Source organism: Gopherus evgoodei, chromosome 11 (genome assembly GCF_007399415.2).
Source record: "Gopherus evgoodei ecotype Sinaloan lineage chromosome 11, rGopEvg1_v1.p, whole genome shotgun sequence".
NCBI classification, from domain to species: domain Eukaryota; kingdom Metazoa; phylum Chordata; order Testudines; family Testudinidae; genus Gopherus; species Gopherus evgoodei.
Window position 1 is genome coordinate 33387337 of NC_044332.1, and position 20836 is coordinate 33408172.

Sequence of the window (20836 nt, forward strand, 5' to 3'; positions counted from 1 at the left end):
GCTGCTATCATATTTTAAATCTCATTGAGATATTTATCTAAAAGTTTGAATACCCAATCCGTTATACAACCAGGAAGAATTAAATACTGCTTAACTTCATTAATGTACAAAGGTAACTCTTTTCTCTTTAAAAGGTCAATTGTTGGAATGACTATGTATAATCAAGCAACACAAGAGATTGCAAAACCTTCAGAGCTGTTAACGAGTGTAAGAGCCTACATGACAGTACTCCAGTCAATAGAAAATTATGTGCAGATTGACATAACAAGAGTATTTAACAATGTTCTTCTTCAGCAAACCCAGCATTTGGATAGTCACGGGGAGCCAACTATTACCAGTCTGTACACAAATTGGTAAGAATTTAACATATTAACATCTATTGTGAGCAATTTGTTTTACGTTTAAATACACTTAAAATCTAATTAAACTGAATAGCTTGCATCAGGAAATTGGAATTGTGTATGGCATGAACACTTGCAAATTTGCAAGTTTCAAACAAGACAGATTTACTGTTTCTACCAATAGGTGTTTAAAAAAGAGTCCAAAAACTCACTGAAGGTGAAATTCTTCTTCTTGTTGCAGAGGGCAAGACAGGTCTGTGCACAGTTAAACCATTGAAAAGGAATTTAAGTGGTGTGTAGACCTTATGCTGTCCTTCTCCACAATGATGAATTTCACCCTTGCAGATCAGTGAAACTTTTTTAATGTTATGAGTAGCATGGTATAATTCTCATCGAACTAATATTTTTACATTAAATTTTTTTTCCTGCTAAGGTATTTGGAAACCTTGCTAAGGCAAGTCAGCAATGGGCATATAGCATATTTCCCAGCAATGAAGGCATTTGTGAACTTGCCCACAGAAAATGAGTTGACGTTTAATGCTGAAGAATACTCTGACATATCAGGTACACTTTTTATGACATGGTTCTAGATATTCCTTGTGAGGGCTGTTTTTCATGTGCTTGAGACTAAGACTTTTAGAGAGATTGTGGAATACCAGTGCTGTTTTTAGAGAAATATTGTAATATACAGAAGAATTTTGCCTTTCTTGTGTTCTCTTCTTGCTGTTTTTGTGTTATGCTACCCAGGGGAAAAAGTACCAATATTTTTCTTGTTCTTGCTGAAACAATTACTGGCTATGTATATGTGATTTGTTGTAAGTAAATGCAGTAGGTGAACTTATACCCCACTGTTACAACTTAAGCTTTACTCTGTATCCAGTTTTGAGATTGCTTTGATAGAATGGTATTGCTACATGTGTTATGGTTGTTAAATCACTGCAAAATAAATGTCAACATAAAGACAATTGTTTTTTCTTCCTTTAGAAATGAGGGCCCTCTCAGAACTACTTGGACCATATGGCATGAAGTTCTTAAGTGAAAGTCTTATGTGGCACATTTCCTCACAGGTTGCTGAACTTAAGGTAATTATGTTTTGATTTTTTTCCCTATGCACATTTTATTTATAGTGCTTAAGAGCTATGCTTTGCGTGTTATTCACTGAGTATTACCATACCACACTAAAACTGAAAACATATGGATATTTTTTTCTCATTCGTATCTGTCATCTATGAACACATAGTACACTTGAGCATATCTCTGTATCATATTCTCTCAATGGTTGGACTGCGTCCAAAACACCTGATTTCTAAGAGCCCTTTCCTTTAAATTAACATTAAGAATCTGCTACTATATTAGCATATCTTGCTCACTTTGATTGCACTTAATTTCAAATAGGCTTTATTTTCTGTTTTGCTATTTTAAGCTCTCTTAATTTTTGGACAAAATTATCCTTTCCAGTTTGAATGGTTTTCCTTTAAAATAGATTCTGAACTTTGTTCAAGCTGATGAAATACCTGTTCAAATTCACGTTGTCCTCAGGGATTTGAATAGTTTGAGTGCTTTGGGACTGCATTATTACAGTGTTTTCCAACTGAACGTTAAGACCCAGTAGTCCAGTGTACTCAAGTACAACTTGAAAGATTCTGTTCTAAACAAAATTAGACCTACTATTACCATTTTACTTTACAAAGCCGGGGCAGCTTTAATCAGGATTCATGGGAGTAATTGCATCCACAGAAACCCTTGCAGTAATAGCACCTGTCCCAAGGGTCTGGGCCTGGCTCCCCGCTCCTGGTGTTGTGACCTGGCACCCAGGCTGCCAGGCCAAACCTGAGCAGCACTGCAACCCTATGCGCCTTGTCATTATGCCTAGAGCAGGGAGCTAGGTCCAACCCTTTGGGACAGGACCCAGTGCTGCAGGAGTGAATGTGTGGTGGGCTTTGTTCTCCAGCACACTCTCCTTCCTCCGGCCCTCCCTTCCACAACTAGTGTTAGAATTGCAGTGCCAGGGCAGATGTACTGCTGCGGGTGGTTGGGGCTTCCGCCCCCAGCAAAGCAAAGAGGAGAAAGAGGAGTGCACCTATTAAAAAGGGAGGGTGCATCTGCTACTGATACAAAGGCAATAAATCTAGTGTGGTGCTCTGCAAAAGTTGAATGGAAATTAACACTATAAGTAGGTATGCAAGGAGTTTCCTACATATGAAACCAAATTGACATACATTAACACTAAGAGTGGAAAAGTACATTTAATACATATTTATACTAACTATTGTTAGGTGAACATTTTAAAATATCTAATAAGATTATTCCGGTATTTTTGCCAGACAGTAGCCTGTTTATGCAAATAGACTGTGGGCTATAAAATCTGTGCTATTCTTGTTATTGACCCCTCTAATATTGTAATTTATGGACTTAGTAGCAAGTTAGTAGCCATATTGAGTCCCACTCAGTTTTTTTTCCCATTGCAGTTAATGATGGGTTTGCATTTATTTGGAACATACTGCCTGATGATGGATGCTGTCTTACTGTTTTTAAAAACAGACAGCTTAAATTCTTTGAGAATTCTTGTTTTCCAGTTACATTTGTTCTTGAAAAAATCCTTTTAGAATACCATAACCCTTTTAAAGTGTGTGCACATCTATATACATTGTCTCTCCAGCCCCACCCATACGCATTTTCCTTCCTTTAAGTGAATTTCAATGACATTGAATTGTCAGGGTGTATGATACCCTTGAAAATATGAAGTTAAGCAGAGATATTGCAAGCTTTCCCATTTCCCTAAACAGTATGTATGACTGGTTGAGCCCCCTGGGGTGTCACCTGGTGTGCTGGGATGCCACTGATTCAAACTATACTTCAGCATGTGGGGGGGTACTTGTTTTCTTTTCTCTTCTTCATGATGCATGGCTTGGGGAAGAGGGTAGGTTATCTCATGTTGGCTCAGGGCATTGGAGCCATTGCTGTTACAATGGGCAGTGAAGTTGGCAACATATTAGTTCCTATCTGAGGAACTGAAGTGGCTACTGCTTGTTGCCTAGCTGAGTAGCCATTTTGAGCTCTGTTTCAGACTTAACGTTCCCATCCTTGAATTGAGATACTAAATCTCTTGTGATGCCTAGGGGTAGGCAGATTGCCAATTATGGGATTTTACCCAGATGGCAGAATTGGAAAACGACCTGTATGGGTTTTCACCTTCTGTCTGAAAGACCTCCAGGGTGGTTTAGGGGATTTACATTCCAATTGTTGCAACTTCGGCGGTTACAATGCAGTTGGTAGATTATAAGGGGTCCATTTGAGGTCCCTAACCCGTCAGCTATTTGAACATTGGTCCTGGGCACAGCATTGCATGGTTAAGGAGTATGCCTCAGTCTCTCACAGCTTGTAGGTTCCCTTCTGTTATTTCTCCTGCCTTCAGTGTGGAGGAGGGGAGCTCAAATCCCTAGGCAGGCCTGAGGGCATGGGGGCATGACTTTCACAAACACCTTGAGGTTTGTAGTACCCAGTCGTTGGTGCTAGTTGAAGTCTGCAGTGGAACAACTTTGCCAGGTAGTTAGGGGGTGGGAAACAATTTTGTCAAGTTACATAGAGTAATACTATGGTATTTGTGTCTCGTTTGTGTTCATATTATTATTTTAATCTGTTGTTGAATTTCCATGCTTACTAATTAATGTTTCACTCTGTCTACTACATCTGTTGAAGACTTATAAGGCCTCTTGTAAAGATGTTTGCAAAAGTCACTACTTGAGCCTTACATCCCCTTCCCCAAATGTGCTTGGATACAACTTGTAATCTCTTCATGAGCCTGCTTTGGTTGTAGGATCATGGAGTCCATCTCTTCTCTTTAGAGTACAGATGAAAAGTCAAGGTTTTTATAGTTATATGTACTCTTGTTAATGAGGTATCATTTTTTCCTTCATGTTTTAGGCTGTGGCTTACTGCTGCTTAGTAGCTGATCTGTATTGGCAGAAGTCTGCTGCAATAGGACACTTGTATTCCATATTGGCTATTCTGAGACTGCTTATTATCTTCCAATCCAAAGCGTGTCCTGTTTTCTTCTTACATCTTCCTTATGTATGTTCCAGCATTGGCCGTATTTTCAGGGGCATAAGGCACCAAATGAACTCTTAAAGAGTTAGGCCATGGCTACACTAGAGAGTTGCAGTGCTGCTGAGGGGGTTACAGCGCTGCAACTTAGGATGTGGCCACACTTGCAAATCACGGCCAGCGCTCCAACTCCCTGATTGCAGTGCTGGCTGTACACCCGGTCGAGCCTCGGGTGTAGGGATTCCAGCACTGGTGATCCAGCGCTGGTCAGCAAGTGTGGACGCCCACCAGCGCTTTTATTGACCTCCGTGGTATAAGGAGGTATCACAGCATACCTTATAAGCCTCTCTGGTAATCATGCACACTCCACTGCCCTGGGCTCAGCTAACCCCACCTTTAAATGCCCCGGGAATTTTAAAAATCCCCTTCCTGTTTGCTCAGCCAGGTGTGGAGTGCAATCAATCAATCAGCGACCATGCCTCCATGCCCCAGACGAGTCCCAGCATGGAACAGTTCCGAGTTGCAGGACCTCATCAGTGTTTGGGGTGAGGAAGCTGTGCAAGCACAGCTGCGCTCCAGAAGGAGAAATTGATACCTATGGGCAGATATCACAGTCCTTGCTGAGAAGGGGCCATGAACGGGACGCATTGCAGTGCAGGGTAAAAATTAAGGAGCTGCGCAGTGCCTATTGCAAAGCCCGTGAGGGAAATCGCCGCTCAGGAGCTGCCCCCACAACCTGCCGTTTTTACAAGGAGCTGGATGCCATACTTGGGTGTGACCCCACTGCCAATCCTAGGAGCACGATGGAGAGTTCAGAGCAAGGAGACGTGGGGGAGGGTGTAGAGGAAGCCGAGAGTCAGGCTACTGTGGTGGAGGGAGACACCCCGGAGTCCCAGGAGGCATGCAGCCAGGAGCTCTTCTCAAGCCAGGAAGAGGCTAGCCAGTCGCAGCAGCTGGAAGTTGCTGGTGAGGAAGAAGCTGAGCAGCGTGCTCGGGGTAAGCTGATTTTTATGTTTTGGGAGAGGACGGTTTGGGTTATGGCTGCCTACATGCATGCCTAAACGTGGAATAGCCCATTGATTTGCTCTATCACGTCTCTGTAATCTGCCTCGGTAATCTCTTGAAAAGTTGCAGCCAGAGCGTGGGCAATGTGCTTTCGCAAGTTTATAGGGAGAACCACCGTGGTCCTTGTCCCAGTCAGGCTAACTCATCCGATCCACTGTGCAGCGAGGGGTGGGGGGACCATGGCTGCACACAGGCAGGCTGCATTGGGGCCAGGGCGGAATCCACATTGCTGTAGAAGACCCTCCCTCTCTTCCCAGGTAACACGCAGCAGTGATATATCTGGCAGTAGGAAACCTTGTTGAGAATTTAGGGATACTTGAATGCAGGGCGCCAGGTTCGCGGTCCTCCCCCAGCCCCGCGGTGCATTCCAGTCTCCCCACAGCCTTCCAGCACATAGCCAGCACCGCGGTGCGTTCCGGTCTCCCACCCCCCTTCCCAGCAGGCAGGCAGCCCTGCGGTGCGCTCCAGTCTCTCCCCCCACCCCCCTTTCCAGCAGGCAGCCAGCCCTGCGGTGCGCTCCGGTCTCTCCCCCCCCCACCTTTCCAGCAGGCAGCCAGCCTCGCGGTGCGCTCCGGTCTCCCCACACCCCTTTCCAGCAGGTAGCCAGCCCCGCGGTGCGCTCTGGTCTCCCCCCCCCCCTTTCCAGCAGGCAGCCAGCCCCGCGGTGCGTTCCCCCACCCTCACCAGCAGGCCGGCAGTTACGCGGACCCACCCCCCCTCCCGCCAGCAGCTCGCCACCTACCTGTTCACTACTGTCCCCTGTGCAGGACACCAGCTACCTCCTGTACCCAGTGCAGAAAAACCCCAGTGAGCCATCAATCAGTTCCCCCTCCCAGGTGAAGTCGGGGCAGAAACACTCACCCCATTTCTCGCCATGCCTTCGCTTCCCTGGCCTCTCTGTGTTATGTTAGGTATGTGGGAATGATGCTACAAAAAGTCTAAAAACTCCTTCACTGTGTGATAATAAACAATGTACCCTCTGCGTATTACATGTTTCTATCTATGTTGTTTTTAGTGACCTTGACTAATGCAGCCGGATAACCGGCCTCACGTCGCTTGCAGAACTTAAGAAAAAATCCACGAAAATCAAAAGAGGAGTTGATCAAAGCAGTTATGAATCACTACAACAGAGAAAGTACGAAGACGCAGGAATGGAGAGAGAAAATGTATGAGAGAAGGCAAACAGAAAGCAGGAGAAAGGAATTGGCTACCAAAAAAACCTCAAAGCAGATGATAAGCCTCCTGGCTCGCCAAACTGACTCTTTCGAGTCTCTCGTAGCCATGCAGGCAGATCTGTACCGTGGTAACCCACACCCCTCCCAAAGCTCTCTTTCTTGTTCCCCAGTATTTGCACAAAACACCTTTCTCCAGCAGCCAGTTTCTTATTACCCCCAGCTGCCCCCAACACCTGTACGATCACCTACCAGCCCAGATAACTACAATCCTTACCCTGTGCACTCCACCCCCATTACTCTGCAGAATAGTAATCCTGAAGTGCAGCAGACATTGAACAGTAATCCAAACAGGACATATTCAAACCTCTGAATGTACAGTCCACCACCCTAACCCCCCTGGCCTTTTATGTACTGTATTTTGAATAAAGGATTTTATGGCTTTTACAATACATTTTATTATTGCAGGAAGTGGTAAATATTGTACCCCAAGGTAGAAAGGAGCACAGCAAAGGCACCAAAGATTACTGTTGGCTCTCAGCATCAAATTGCTCCCTTAAGGCGTCCCTAATCCTTGAAGCCCTTTCCTGGGCCTCTCTAGTAGTCCTGCTCTCTGGCTGTGCAAATTCATCCTCTAGGCGTCGAACCTCGGAGGTCCATTCCTCACTGAATCTTTCACCCTTCCCTTCACAAATATTATGGAGGGTACAGCACGCGAATATAATAGCGGAGATGCTGCTTTCCCCCAAATCTAGCTTTCCATAAAGACACCTCCAGCGGGCTTTCAAACGGCCAAAAGCACACTCCACAGTCATTCTGCACCGGCTCAGCCTGTAGTTGAACCGGTCCTTGCTCCTGTCAAGCTTCCCTGTATACGGTTTCATGAGCCATGGCATTAAGGGGTAAGCGGGGTCTCCAAGGATCACAGTGGGCATTTCGACATCCCCTACTGTGATCTTGCGGTCTGGGAAAAAAGTCCCGGCCCTCAGCCTCCTGAACAGGGCACTGTTCCGAAAGATGCGTGCATCATGCACCTTTCCAGGCCACGCTGAGTAAATGTCAGTGAAATGCCCACGGTGATCCACAAGCGCTTGCAGAACCACGGAGAAATACCCCTTGCGATTAACGTACTCTGATGCCAGGTGGGGTGGTGACAGAATAGGAATATGCGTCCCATCTACTGCCCCTCCACAGTTAGGGAAATCCATTTCTGCAAAGCCATCCACTATGTCCTGCACGTTCCCCAGAGTCACAGTTTTTCTTAGCAGGGTGCGATTAATGGCTGTGCAAACTTGCATCAGCACCATTCCAACGGTGGACTTTCCCACTCCAAACTGGTTCGCCACCGATCGGTAGCTGTCTGGAGTTGCCAGCTTCCAGATTGCAATAGCCACCCGCTTCTCCACTGGCAGGGCAGCTCTCAATCTCGTGTCCCTGCGCCGCAGGGTAGGAGCGAGCTCAGCACACAGTCCCATGAAAGTGGCTTTTCTCATCCGAAACTTCTGCAGCCACTGCTCGTCATCCCAGGCTTGCAGGACGATGTGATCCCACCACTGAGTGCTGGTTTCCCGAGCCCAAAGGCGCCGTTCCACGGTGCTGAGCACGTCTGTTACTGCCACAAGCAATTGAGTGTCTTGAGCGTCAGGCGTTTCAATATCATCGTCTGACTCCTCACTGTCACTTTGCAGCTGAAGGAATAGCTCCACTGCCATGCATGATGTGCTGGCAACATTCATCAGCAAGGTCCTCAGCAGCTCAGGCTCCATTTGTAACAGAAATCTCCGAAATCGCGCTGCAGACTCACAATGCCGCCAAACTGCTCGGAATGTGTAGCAAAGCACCACGGGGCGTTGGAACAGGAAGCAGAAAGACCCGCACACTTTCTTCCCCTTCCCACAAGCCACAGCGCCAAAATGGGACGAGGTGCTCTGTGGGATAGCTGCCCACAATGCACCACTCCCAACAGCGCTGCAAGTGCTGCAAATGTGGCCACGCTGCAGCGCTGGCCCTACGAACACAGCTGTAACTACCAGCGCTACAGAACTGTAAGTGTAGCCATGGCCTTAGAGAGTGATGTCTAGGGAGAAGTAGGCATAATCTCTCCTCCACTTAGTAGTATGCAGAGCTACATGAAGGTTGACCTCTCCGTAAGAAGCTCAATTAATATTCAAGACAATAGTTCTATCTCTAAAGATAAACATTTGAATGGATTATCATTCGTGTACTGTAGGTTCCCTTTTTATAAGAGTAAAATAACCACTTCTTGCTTGTGGTTGGAGGACTTGAGGTAGCATAGGTGCCTTACCAGGTGGTACAAAACATTCCTTGTTGGATCCAAGAAGTTCAACTTTATAGCTATGGTTATGCAGCTTCACAGTTTTTCAAATCCCTTGTAATTTATATATTTGGAGAATAATTATTACACTTACATACTTGCTACGGAAATCTCTAGCTCATGTGTGTTTATTTAAGGATCAAAGAGAAACACTTCCTTTACATATTGTTTCAGCCAAACTGTGTTTGACATGCAGAAGAATTCTGGCTTTCTTTTAAAGTTGACTTACTGCTTAAGACTAAATTGCATGGATTTAAATAAACAATTTCTTATTCCTTGTTCTTTAATACTCTCTTTTTGTGATTGGAGTCAAAGAAAATAATCTTAGGAAAGCTGCGCTGATATTTAATATTTGAATAATTTATGAGGACCAGATTATTTAAAAAAATAAAACCTCTCTTGTTTTACACTAAAATGTGAAGCAATCAAATTTTGAGAGAGGTACTGCTTTCCAGTTAAGGAGGCTTCCTAAATTCACTGCAATCCAACCGTCACCCAAGCATACATCTAGTGAAAAAGAGCAAGAGAGTGGGCTGCTTTACGAAAAAAGCTATTGAGATATGAGTAAGAATATTATTGGCGTTAAAGATGTTTTATACTAATTATATTTATACAAGGTTTATTTTGTTAAGTTTTAGTCTAAGATTGTGAAATTGCACATACTTCTGAAAATATAAACTGCATTCCCATCAGCAGTTTTTCTTCCTCTCTTGGTCATTCAGAGCTTTATTTGGTGTACAATCAGCATTTACCAGAATAATCCTGTAGTTCTTTCAGAAGAAATATAGCAGAACATCTGGATTTCATGAGCTTGATTTCCTGCTTGCTAGATTGAAATGTCCTAAAGCATGCACCTATCTTTTTAACACGCTGAGATTTACGGCTGACCTGAGGTCTTGCTTCTCTTTAGAAACTTGTGGTGGAGAATGTTGAAGTGCTAACACAAATGAGGACCAGCTTTGACAAACCAGACCAGATGGCAGCACTCTTCAAAAGATTATCATGTGGGTAACTAGCAATATTGTTTTTCTTTTTCTTTTTGTCCCTGCAGTTGTCTGCATAAATAAAACATTGTGAAAACTATCCTCTCTGAATTTAATATACATGAACATTGAAATGTACATTTCATTCACTAGAGTTGACTCATAATGTATGTGAACTGATTAAATTTAAAAACTTATCCAGACTGTTCATGTATAAACAAAATGAGATTTCAGTGTAAATTAGTGCATAGACACTTGAATATAACAATGAAAAGCTGGGGTGGGGGTGTGTGCAAAAATATGATGCCTTTCTGCCAAAGATAGGGGCTGTCGTGCATTGGGATGAAACAGATCTTGTTGTCCACTTTTAATAGCCATAAATATAATTCTTCAGAGTACAGGCATGTAGAAGTACATGCATGCAGAGCAGAAATTGAATAGTGTTATGTGGATGCACCTGTTTCAAATATGATTCCATCATGGTATATTGCTGCATTCTTGAGAAAAACAGGAGTGTTTAAAAGTAAGTATTAAACAGAGACATTGTAAACTATGCAGAGAGGAGTGCTTACATCCAGACTTTGACATCTGTGTGTAAAAAGCTCATTCTTTTGAAGTAGTCAACAGGAGTTTATACATTTATTGCCAAATACAAATATCAGCTGCATACGAAAAACAATTGTCAGGAATATTTTAGTTGTTGTGATTTTTTTTTGCCTTTGTTCGAATGTCACATACTTTAAAGTTGTTTCTATATTTTTCTGCTGCTGTTAATTTGGGGTAGAATGTTTGAAAAGGCTTGTTTTGTAAATCTTGGGATATATTCTAGTTCAGGGGTTCTTAGACTTTTTTTGCTGGGCCGCCCTTTGAAAATGTTTCACAGCGTGATGATCCCCTTTCCCTTTTGGTACTGGACATAGCTTTCATGACATCAGTCCGGATCCCTGCAGAGCTAAGTAACTATACCATGCCACTTTTACTTCTGTGCTGCTGTTGGCGGTAGCTTTGCCTTCAGAGCTGGGTGCCCAACCAGCAGCCTCGACTCTCCAGCTCTGAAGGCAGTGCCACCACTAGCAACAGTGCAGAAGCAGGGGTGGAATGGTATGGTATTGCCACCCTTATTTCTGTGCTACTACCTGCAGAGCTGAGTACCCGGCCAGCAGCCACCGCTGTCCGGCTGCCCAGCTCTGAAAGCAAGGAAAAGGTGATCTTGCGATCCCCTTACAATAGCCTTGTGACCTCCATTTTGGGTCAGTACTTCAAGTTTAAGAAATGCTGTTCTAGTTCACTATTTTTCTTCTAATTCAGCTGTTGACAGTGTTCTGAAGAGGATGACCATTATTGGCGTAATCTTGTCTTTTCGCTCATTGGCACAGGAAGCACTTAGAGATGTAAGAAATAACTAAATTTATTCTGCATGATGTTAAGATGAATTAACGTTGTATTTAAATGTCTCAGCATTCAAGTGTCTTGTGTTTTAAAAATAAAACCAAACTTAAAATAAGTTGCCTTGTGGATAAAATGAGTATATGCAGAAACATACTGAACCCAAGATTCCCAGTTCTGCAAGATGAAATAGGCATTTACAGAGCATTCATTGAGTACTGTTCAAAACCATTTTGCTGACAATGTTAGAATCTGTAAGATAGTTTTGACAGTGTGTCAGCATGTGTTTTTCAACTTTAATAATGTCTAAAAGTGCTTATCCGCTTGGTCAATGCTACGCTCAGTTTTGAATGTATTATGCTTCCAAGTCTCTCATAGATTAAACTATCTGATACGCATAAAATAGTAACTCATGACAAAGTAGAGTAAATCCAGTAATAAGTTAGTGTTTAAGATTATTTTTATTGAAAGAATTTTCTAGTTACATATTTGTTTGTCTCTTAGGTCTTATCCTACCACATTCCTTTCCTTGTAAGTTCAATTGAAGACTTTAAGGATCACATTCCAAGGGAGACTGACATGAAGGTAATGTTTTTGATTGAGAGAGTCATTTTTATGGCTTACTAAAAATATTGGGCAAAATCATTAATACTTGATGTGAAAAATCCAGAAACGAATATACTGTGAATTTAGGCTATTGTGTTTATGTAACCTCTTATATGTGACCCTTATTATAAAAAACTTAGAACACTAAGACTTTTATGGAAATATATAACAAAGGGTTAAAAAGCAAGTTTCATCAAGAATTTAAATTGGTTAAGCAGCAGAAAAAGGACCATTTCTGTTTTATTAATGATTTGTTGATGCAACTTGTTGATGACACAAAGTTCTTTTGCCTAGTAAAAGGCAGAAACTTCTTTTGGGTTTAAACACATTAGGGGATTGAAGCCAAAGGGAAAATGCATAAATACATTAGTAAAATAGTCTGAATTTAGAGTTGATAGGAACCTCTGAAGTTGTCAACAGTTTGAAGATTGCTGCCACAAACTGGGGGAATGTCAAAGCAAGTAGGATGTTTGATCTATTTAAAAGGATAAAAAAATACAAAGCCTATTGTGATATTTGCGAATGATATGGCATCATTTGGAGAACTACATTTAGCTTGGTTTCCTCACTTTAAAAATGTAGCTGTAATTGAAAAGCCCCCGGGAAGAGATAAAAAATGGCTTGAACTTAATGGGATTATGTGTACGAGAGCATGTAGGGTATAGTGAAAACTGATAAATCCCTGCTTTTTATGCTAATTTATTGTACAAGGACAAGGGGATAAGTCTGATACTCTAGCTAGCTGTAAAAAGGAGCTGGATAATCTTGACCAAAGATACTTGTATTTGTTTTCTATAACAGGCACAATTAACTCTCATACTTCAAGGCATGAGCAGGGTAACGATCCCTCAAATTTACCACATTGCACAACTGACTCCTCGTTATAGGGGATATTCTCCCCTTAAGGATCTGATAAGGCCTATTGTGAGAGGCCGCATACCAGATTTGAAGTACATATGGACTGCCCTGGTATAAGAGATGCTTTTATTTTGAGTGATTGCACGTGTCCATTCCACTGTGTTTCTTTTAAAAGAAGAAAAAAAGATTGTTTGACACCACTTCCCACCTGGGCACTGATGTCAGTTATGCCTCGTTCTCTGAGCTTCAGGTCCTACCACTCTTGTGGCATACCAATGCTGGTTAGTGTCCTGCACCCTGGCTGCCTTAAGTGCTTGGAGAAGGCTCACATTAGTGACAGGTGCAGTATCTGTAGGGGGTTTAAGCCCTGATCCTAAAAGGATAGGTCAGCTAAATTTAAGTACTTTCTATCTTCCATCGGAACTACCTTCTTCAGTCTGGGTATCAAGCACTTCTGCATCGATCAACAGTGCTCCTTCAGCTTTGGCAGAATTGAGAGATGGTTTCACCAGTGCCAAGAAGTACCGCAGGTCATCTAAGCACTCTGTACTGGGCACCTCAAGATTGGAGATGAAGAGGTTTGAGCCCTACCAAGGACTTGGAGGTGCACTCAGAAAGAAGAAACTTTGCAGAGCAAGCCTCAAAATGGGAATTTGTTGACTCCAAAGCCTAATTCAGGCCAGGTGACGACGACTCCTGATGTGCCAGGTTCATCATTGTTGCCTCAGATTCCGGTGCCACAAAATCAGAATGCTTTCCTGATACCATCTATGCCTGAGGAGTTTGTGGCTGTGAGAAAGTTGTTGAATCTCTTGGTACTATCTTCCCTGGCACTTTAAGATTCTCTTGGCATCAGCACTAATGGTCACCGCTTCAGCACTACACCATTGTGGAGCCATACAGATTAAAATGATACTGTCGAGGGAAAGCTGCAGGTGATCTCACAGGTATCCTCTTCTCCAGAATCTGATTCTACCTCACTGGTACTGATGGGGGCAGCTCCTCCATGGTCTGAAGAATCAGATTCTTCTTCAGATTCTGAAGTGCATTCATATGTGTCTCAGCCTGGATATGTCCAGTAACCTGTGGGCAGTGCCTACCCGCCCTGCTTTCAACTTCAATTCCAGCAGGGTGCATACTGCAAGGACCCTTGGTCTGTGCACAGTTGGGGGCCAAGGCCATATCAGCAGCCTTTATGGAACTTGTGGGGGATACTCCTGATTGAGGGGGAACCCCCACATCTCCTTCCCAGCCTGCTTCCTTGGCTGGTTGACAAGATGTTGTAAGCAGCCCACCCTGTGTACTGGCCCCAGCACCAGGCAAGGACAGGACCCTTCTCAAGAGCTACCCCAAGAAGAGTTGGAAAAGAATCAACCCCAAGAGCCATTGATATCTTCTTCCTTATCCCCTCATGAAGCTGTTGTGGTGGAACCAATTTTCCCACCGCTGGATGACTACAAAGTCCAGCAGGAGTTGTTGAGAAAGATGGCTTTGGCTTTGGACATCCATCCAGAGGATGTCCAGTAAAAGTCCCTTGGGCCTGTGGACATTTTAACATCAGTGGTTCCATTAAGGATAGCTCTGCCTATTAACAAGGCTATTGTAGATCCTGCTAAGGTTCTTTGGCAGACCCCATTGTCCCTGCCACCTACTGCAAAAAGAATGGAGAGAATGTACTGTGTACCCTCTCAGGGATTTGAACATTTTTACAGTCATCCCTCGTCCTGGCTTCATGGTGGTATCTGCAGCAAATGAAAGTGGGCTGGGGCAGGGTCACCAGGCACGGTTCCCCCTTCAGACCTCCCCCCCAAAAAAGCAAACCAAAAAAAACCCCCAGGAGGCTAAGAAACTTGACTTGTTCAGAAGGAAACTTTATTCCACAGGAGGTTATGGCTTTGTACCGTGAACCAGCAAGCTCTGTTGAGGCGCTACAGTTTTACCCTGTGGGATACAATTTTGATGTTTAAGAGAGAGCTCCCAGATGATATTAAACAATAATTTCAGGCTATAGTGGAAGAGTGTAAGTTGTTTCTAGAACAGCTATGCAGGCTCGCTACATAGCCTAACCATCACTATGCAACAGTCTTCATGGTTGCAATCCTCTGGTCTCTCCAGACTGTTTCCATAGGTGCAGGATCCTGTTCCCCCATGGAGCTTGTATCTAGTCTTAGCAAAGTTGATGACTCCCTCCTTTGAGCCTCTAGCGACCTGCTCCCTATTGCTCTAGGAAAGTGGCATTTTTTTATGGCTGTTACATTAGCCAGGAGATTGGGGGAATTGAGGGCATTAATATCAGATCCTCCATCTACAGTTTTCTACACAAAGTTTACCTTCGTCCACACCCAAGGTTTCCTACTAAGATGGTTTCCAGTCTTCAGATTAACCAAGTAATCTTTTTACTAGCCGTTTTCTCCAAAACTTGGTCATAAAGGTGAGGAGAGGCTTCATGCTGTAGAGACGTTAGAAGAACTTCATCTTTTTATCTGAACCAGACTAAACCTTTTAGGTCTTCAACACAGCTGTTTATCATGTTTGTGGATAGCATGAAAGGCTGCCAAGTATCCTGAGTCAAAGGAGCTCATCTTGGTATCCAGTTGAATTTGGTTAAGTTACCAGTTGACTAACGTGATGCCTCCGGATACTGTTGGGTCATTCAACTAGCTTCAAAGCAGGTTTGCCGGCCTTTTTGGCTCACAAGCTGTATTAGACATTTGCAAAGTGGCAGCTTGGTCGTCATGTCATATGTTTGCCTCTCACTACTCAATCTCCCACCAGTTTAAAGATGATGTCAGCTTTGGATGAATGATCCTTCGATCCCTATTCAAATAGATCCAAGCCTGTCTCCAGTTTGGATTGCTTGTGAATCACCTTCAGTGGCATGAATGTGCAATCACTCGAAGAATAAGAAACACTTACTAACCTTTCCATTATTGTTGTTCTTAGAGATGTGTTACATGTCCTCTCTATCAGTCTGTCCAGTAGGAAGGAACTGAGGAGGATCAGGGGAAACTGCTATATGCCTGCACACAGTATGAAAGACAGCAGAGGGCACTCCTGCAGCCCCGACAAATACTGCTAAGGATAAAACTCAGAAACTGCACACTGGAGCTCACATACACCTTTGCAACACATCCTGAAGAACAACAGTTACGGAAAGATTAGTAACTGTTTTTTCCATTTGACCCTTCAGAAAAGGGTATGTACAACATATGCCTTTCTTGAATATAGCAAAGGGTGTGAGGTGTGCCCCTCAAAGGGAGTGCAGAAGACTGTTTGCAGGGGGGCACAGCTTGGGCCTAGGCCAGCCCCCATTGGGGGGGCGGGCAGGGAAGGAACCACAACCAAGCTCCGCTTCTGGCCCTGCCCCTGGATGCCAACCCCATCCCCAGTTGTGTCCCCAGCCTTGGCTGCCTTACCCCGTCCATGTCCCCCTCTCAACTCCAGGACTGTCCCTGGTCCCACCCTGGCTAGGTAGGAGTGCGGACAGAAGTATTGGATGGGGGGCAACCCTGAAAAATTTGGAAACCACTGAATTACGGGGATTCCATAGTCTCCCTTGGAAGCCTATTCCAGAGCTTAACTATCTTTTATAGTTAGCAAGTTTTTCCTACTATCTAACCTAAATCTCCCTTGCTGCAGATTAAGCCCATTTCTTCTTGTCCTACCTTCAGTGGACATGGAGAGCAATTGATAATCATTCTCTTTATAACAGCCATTAACATATTTGAAGACACTTATCAGGTTTCCCGTCAGTCTTCTTTTCTCAATAGCAAACATGTCCAGTTGTAACATTTCCTCAGAGGTCAGTTTTTCTAAACCTGCTCTCTTCTGGGCTCTGTCAAGTTTGTCCACATCTTTCCTAAAGCGGAGCACCCAGAATTGGACACAGTACTTCAGCTGAGGCCTCACCGATGCCAAGTACAGCAGGACAGTTGTGTCGTGTCTTACATATGCCCTAGAATATTGGTCATCTTTGTAACTGTATCCTATTGTAGACTCATTCAATTTGTAATAACCCCCAGATCCTTTTCAACAGTTACCACTAACCAGTTACTTCACATTGCGTAGTAGTGCATTTCATTTTTCCTGACGTGAAGTATTTTGCACTTATTTTTATTGAATTTCACCTGTGGAACTCCACTAGATGTGCCATCCCAGTTTGACAGCAGACCATTGATAACTACTCTGAGTTTGGTCTTTCAACCAGTTGTACACCCACCTTGTAGCGATTTCATCTAGACTGCATTTTGCTAGTTTACTGAGGGAGTGTCGTGGGATTGTAACAAAAGCCTCACTAAAAATCAAATTTTCTCTCTCCCCACCCCCTCTCCAATCTGGTAGGCCAGTAATCCTGTCAAAGAAGAAAATTAGATTGGTTTGGCATGATTTGTTTTTGAGAAATCAAAGTTGGCTTTTCCTAATTAACCGTATTATCCTCTAGGTGCTTATAAATGATGTACTCTATTAATTGTATCTTCAGCCATAGACATTTCAGCATTAGAAGAATAAGCTGGGTGTGGTTTTCTCTCTTATTCATATAGGAATGAGATGTGTAAGGGAAAGTATATGATTTATTGGAGTTCCCTGTAGTAGAAAACTTAATGCCGAACCCTGTGTCTGTTAGCTGAAGAAGCACCAAGTATTGTTTATCTAACCAAACTAGGATCAATTGAGGGTAAAGATAAACATTAAGCTTTAGAGCTTAAGTGTGTTTAAGATTTAAGGAGCACTATAAAAAGTGGCCACTTTATAGGGTAACTTTGCCAAACACTTGTACTTTATTAATATACCAGCTTGTAACGAAAGATATTTGTGCCACTTTATCATCTTTCTTCAAACTGTACAAGTCTAATAAACTATAAGTTAACCCTGTGATGTCAAGCCTTACAGCACCAGATGTGTTTTTTTTTTAAAAAGTCTTACAACAGAAATGTCAAAAGATATGTATACCAATAAACAGCAACAAAAAGGAAGGCAAGGAAAAAATAGCATGGTTTTATGTCAAGGTTATAGAGGTTATTCAAACCAGAAGTATCTGTGAGAAAATGGAGATGCAGTCCGCTTGAAGCCAATAAAAGGAACATAAACTACTATGGCATGTAATATGTAAGGTTAAAAATTAGGAAGGCTAGAAGGGAATTAGAAGAGCAAATATTGAATGACTTAAAAACAATATGAAATGCTTTAAACAGATATTAAAAGCAGGAAGCTCCTGAGAAAAGTGGTTGGCCTACTCAACTACCAGAGTAGACGGGCAATTAAAAAAAAGATGAGGGAAATTGCAATGAAGCTAAATGATTTTTGTATCAACCTTCACAACAGAGCATGTTAGGAAGATGCTTTCTCGTTTTAGAAAATAATGATGAGGTACTTCCAGACGTTGAAATATCACAAGAGGTGGTGCTGGAACAGGTAGATAAATGAGGGGAATAAACTAATAAGAACAGGATGGTTTACTTGCAGGAGTTCGGAAAGAACCTGAAAATGAAGTGGTTGAGCTTCTAACAAAAATATGCAATCTCTCCTGGGAGACTGGAGACTTTCATAGTGGATCAGACCAGAAGCCAATCTGATCCAGTGGCCTAAAACTAGTACCAGATGCTTCAGAGTAGGGTGCCAGGAACTCTGTAGTGGGTCTTTATGGAGTAGCCAGCCCAGAGGGAGAGTTTTTCCCATGTTGGCTATTGTTTGGCTTAAGCCAGAAGAATGAAAACTTGTCTTTCTGAGGGGGAAAAAAATGTTTTTTTAATGCTAAATTTAACTGTGAATATTCTCATTAAGCATCTAACAGTCTAATCCTTTTTAAGTCTTACTAATGCTCTTAATGATTAAAAATTAGCTATTGTACAAGGGGTGTGAAGGGTAGTAAATCTACTTTTAAAGGGATATTAAAGAACAAGAGCGAGAGTGAACAGGAAAAAAGGCAAATATTTCAGAACATGATGTAAAAGAGTATGGAATCTGGGTGTTTACCTGTCAGTCTGTCCCACAGGAGGTTTTCAACAAAAACAAAATCGGGAATCACTGGTTTTAATATAAAATACATAGGATGTACAACATTCTACGGCTAAGATTTTTCAAAAGTAACTAGTGAATTGTGAGTTCCTAACTTGAGACACCCTACGTGGACTTAATTTTTCAGAAAGTTCTGTATATCCATCCTCTGAAAATGAGGACCGTTTTAAGATGTCTTAGGTTGAGCACCCAAAATCTTTTGTCACTTTGAAAATGTTCACCTAATTTAACATTATTATTATAGGGGCATTAACTTTTTCCTTACTCTTGTGCATTTAATTTGCAACACTGTATCAACATATGGTCTTAATTGGCTATATTTACCTTAAAATACTTTTTAAAGCATTGTTTGACACTTCTGATCTGATTGCTTACATCTTTGTTAGTTTTACTTTCTGCATCTTTCTTTTCCGTTAGAAGAGCTAACTGGATGCTAAGATGTGTGTGCTGGAGGTAGTTGAGGAAAGTTACAAAACCTTCATTTGTCTTGACAGCAAGACATGATAACCTCCTAGCACACCAAGTACTGAACCAGCTGTTCAGTTTAGGTTAGACATAATACAAATCCAAAGGTTCTTTATCATATTTCAGAGACTGAAATTCCCTAGTGTTCTCAAACTCTGCAGTTTAAACATTTCAGTACAGCTGTGTTCAGAAATGAGATTTTTAGGAAACATTTAGTGTTTTTCACCCTGTAATAATTGCTATATTGTGTCTCAGGTGGCAATGAATGTATATGAGCTGTCATCTGCTGCTGGATTGCCATGTGAAATTGATCCTGCATTGGTTGTAGCACTGTCTTCCCAAAAATCAGGTAACAAATCATATAATCTTTAAAAAGTATAGTTAGGAATGCACTTTGACTCTTTTTGATGTAAAAAAAAATAATCTAGAAACGTGTGCAGATGTTTGCAGCAGTAGGCAAAGAGCTGTAGGTGGATTATTGGCTCTTCTGTATTGCCTCAGATGAGCCACATACATTGCCAGGTGAATTTTCCTTTGGAACTTAAGCATTTGCTATCCGTGCTGCATAAAATGCACTGATATGTAGACGAGTTTTGTGAGCCAGCTGCATTGGGGAAACTGCTGTAGAAATGGATAATAAGTGAAACGTGGATGAATGTAATGCCTTTGGGGAAAAAACTGGATTCGTTTAAGGAAAGGAAAATATTGGGTTATGTTGAGGATAACAGAAGGCAAATAGTCTATTTTCTGATGCACAGTAACTATTAAATCCATTCCTCTCTACTTTTAATGTTTAAAATGTCAGTTTGATTTTACAAAGTAGTTAACAAACCAATATTGTGAAGTATATGAAGGTTGTGTTTTATGCAAACATTAACATGAAGGCAGACAAAAACATTTTCAGCTATGCCTGTGAAAGCATCCAAGGCATGTTGGGACAATTTCAGATTCTACGACATATATTTTAAAGAGCCATTGCAAATCCTTCAGTTTTCCAATTTTTTTTGACTGACAGTATCCATTTAGAGGGGTAAAAATAAATGGAATTCTTAAAGCTAATTGGCAGATATTCATTTTGTTCACTGTTTCTTATCAAACACTTTGATTATTCCGTACACAAGAAAAAGCTGATGAAACAGTGGTAACACAAATCTATCAATATTTCTTTTATTTGCTTTGTTCTTGCTATTGGCTGGATGTCTATAAAGCATGAACCATTAGAGATCCTACCTAAAGTTACTTTTTTCCATTTTCTCAGTAGGGGTGGAAAACACATTTAAGTTCCTGAAGACATTTGTCCCTGTTATTTTAATAGTAAATCACATATTGGGTTCAAACTACCTGAATGGCTTTTTAAAATGTCATTAGTAAATATTATTTAACATTTGTGTGATTCTGATATCTCGTCCCTTGATAGTTCTAGCAACAACATATTCTAGTAACTATGATGAAGTTAAATTGTATAAACAGGACATAGCATTTTATTTTACTCATTCCTTTTGGTGTTGGGGTCTTGTATTTTCATTCCCATCTATTTCTGCAGTTGGGTGGAGTGACTTACTATCA

General features: G+C 42.1%; 1 protein-coding gene across 4 annotated transcripts in view; it reads left to right on the forward strand.

The window, feature by feature from the left end:
- NCKAP1 (NCK associated protein 1) overlaps positions 1-20836 on the forward strand; it is a 124490-nt gene that overhangs the window by 94364 nt on the left and 9290 nt on the right. For all 4 annotated transcript variants that reach the window (XM_030579635.1, XM_030579636.1, XM_030579637.1 and 1 more), the window contains 7 exons: positions 135-353; positions 775-905; positions 1326-1423; positions 9868-9961; positions 11249-11331; positions 11831-11911; positions 19526-19619. In XM_030579635.1, the coding sequence (XP_030435495.1) occupies positions 135-353; positions 775-905; positions 1326-1423; positions 9868-9961; positions 11249-11331; positions 11831-11911; positions 19526-19619 (800 nt within the window). The remainder of the gene's footprint in view (positions 1-134; positions 354-774; positions 906-1325; positions 1424-9867; positions 9962-11248; positions 11332-11830; positions 11912-19525; positions 19620-20836) is intronic.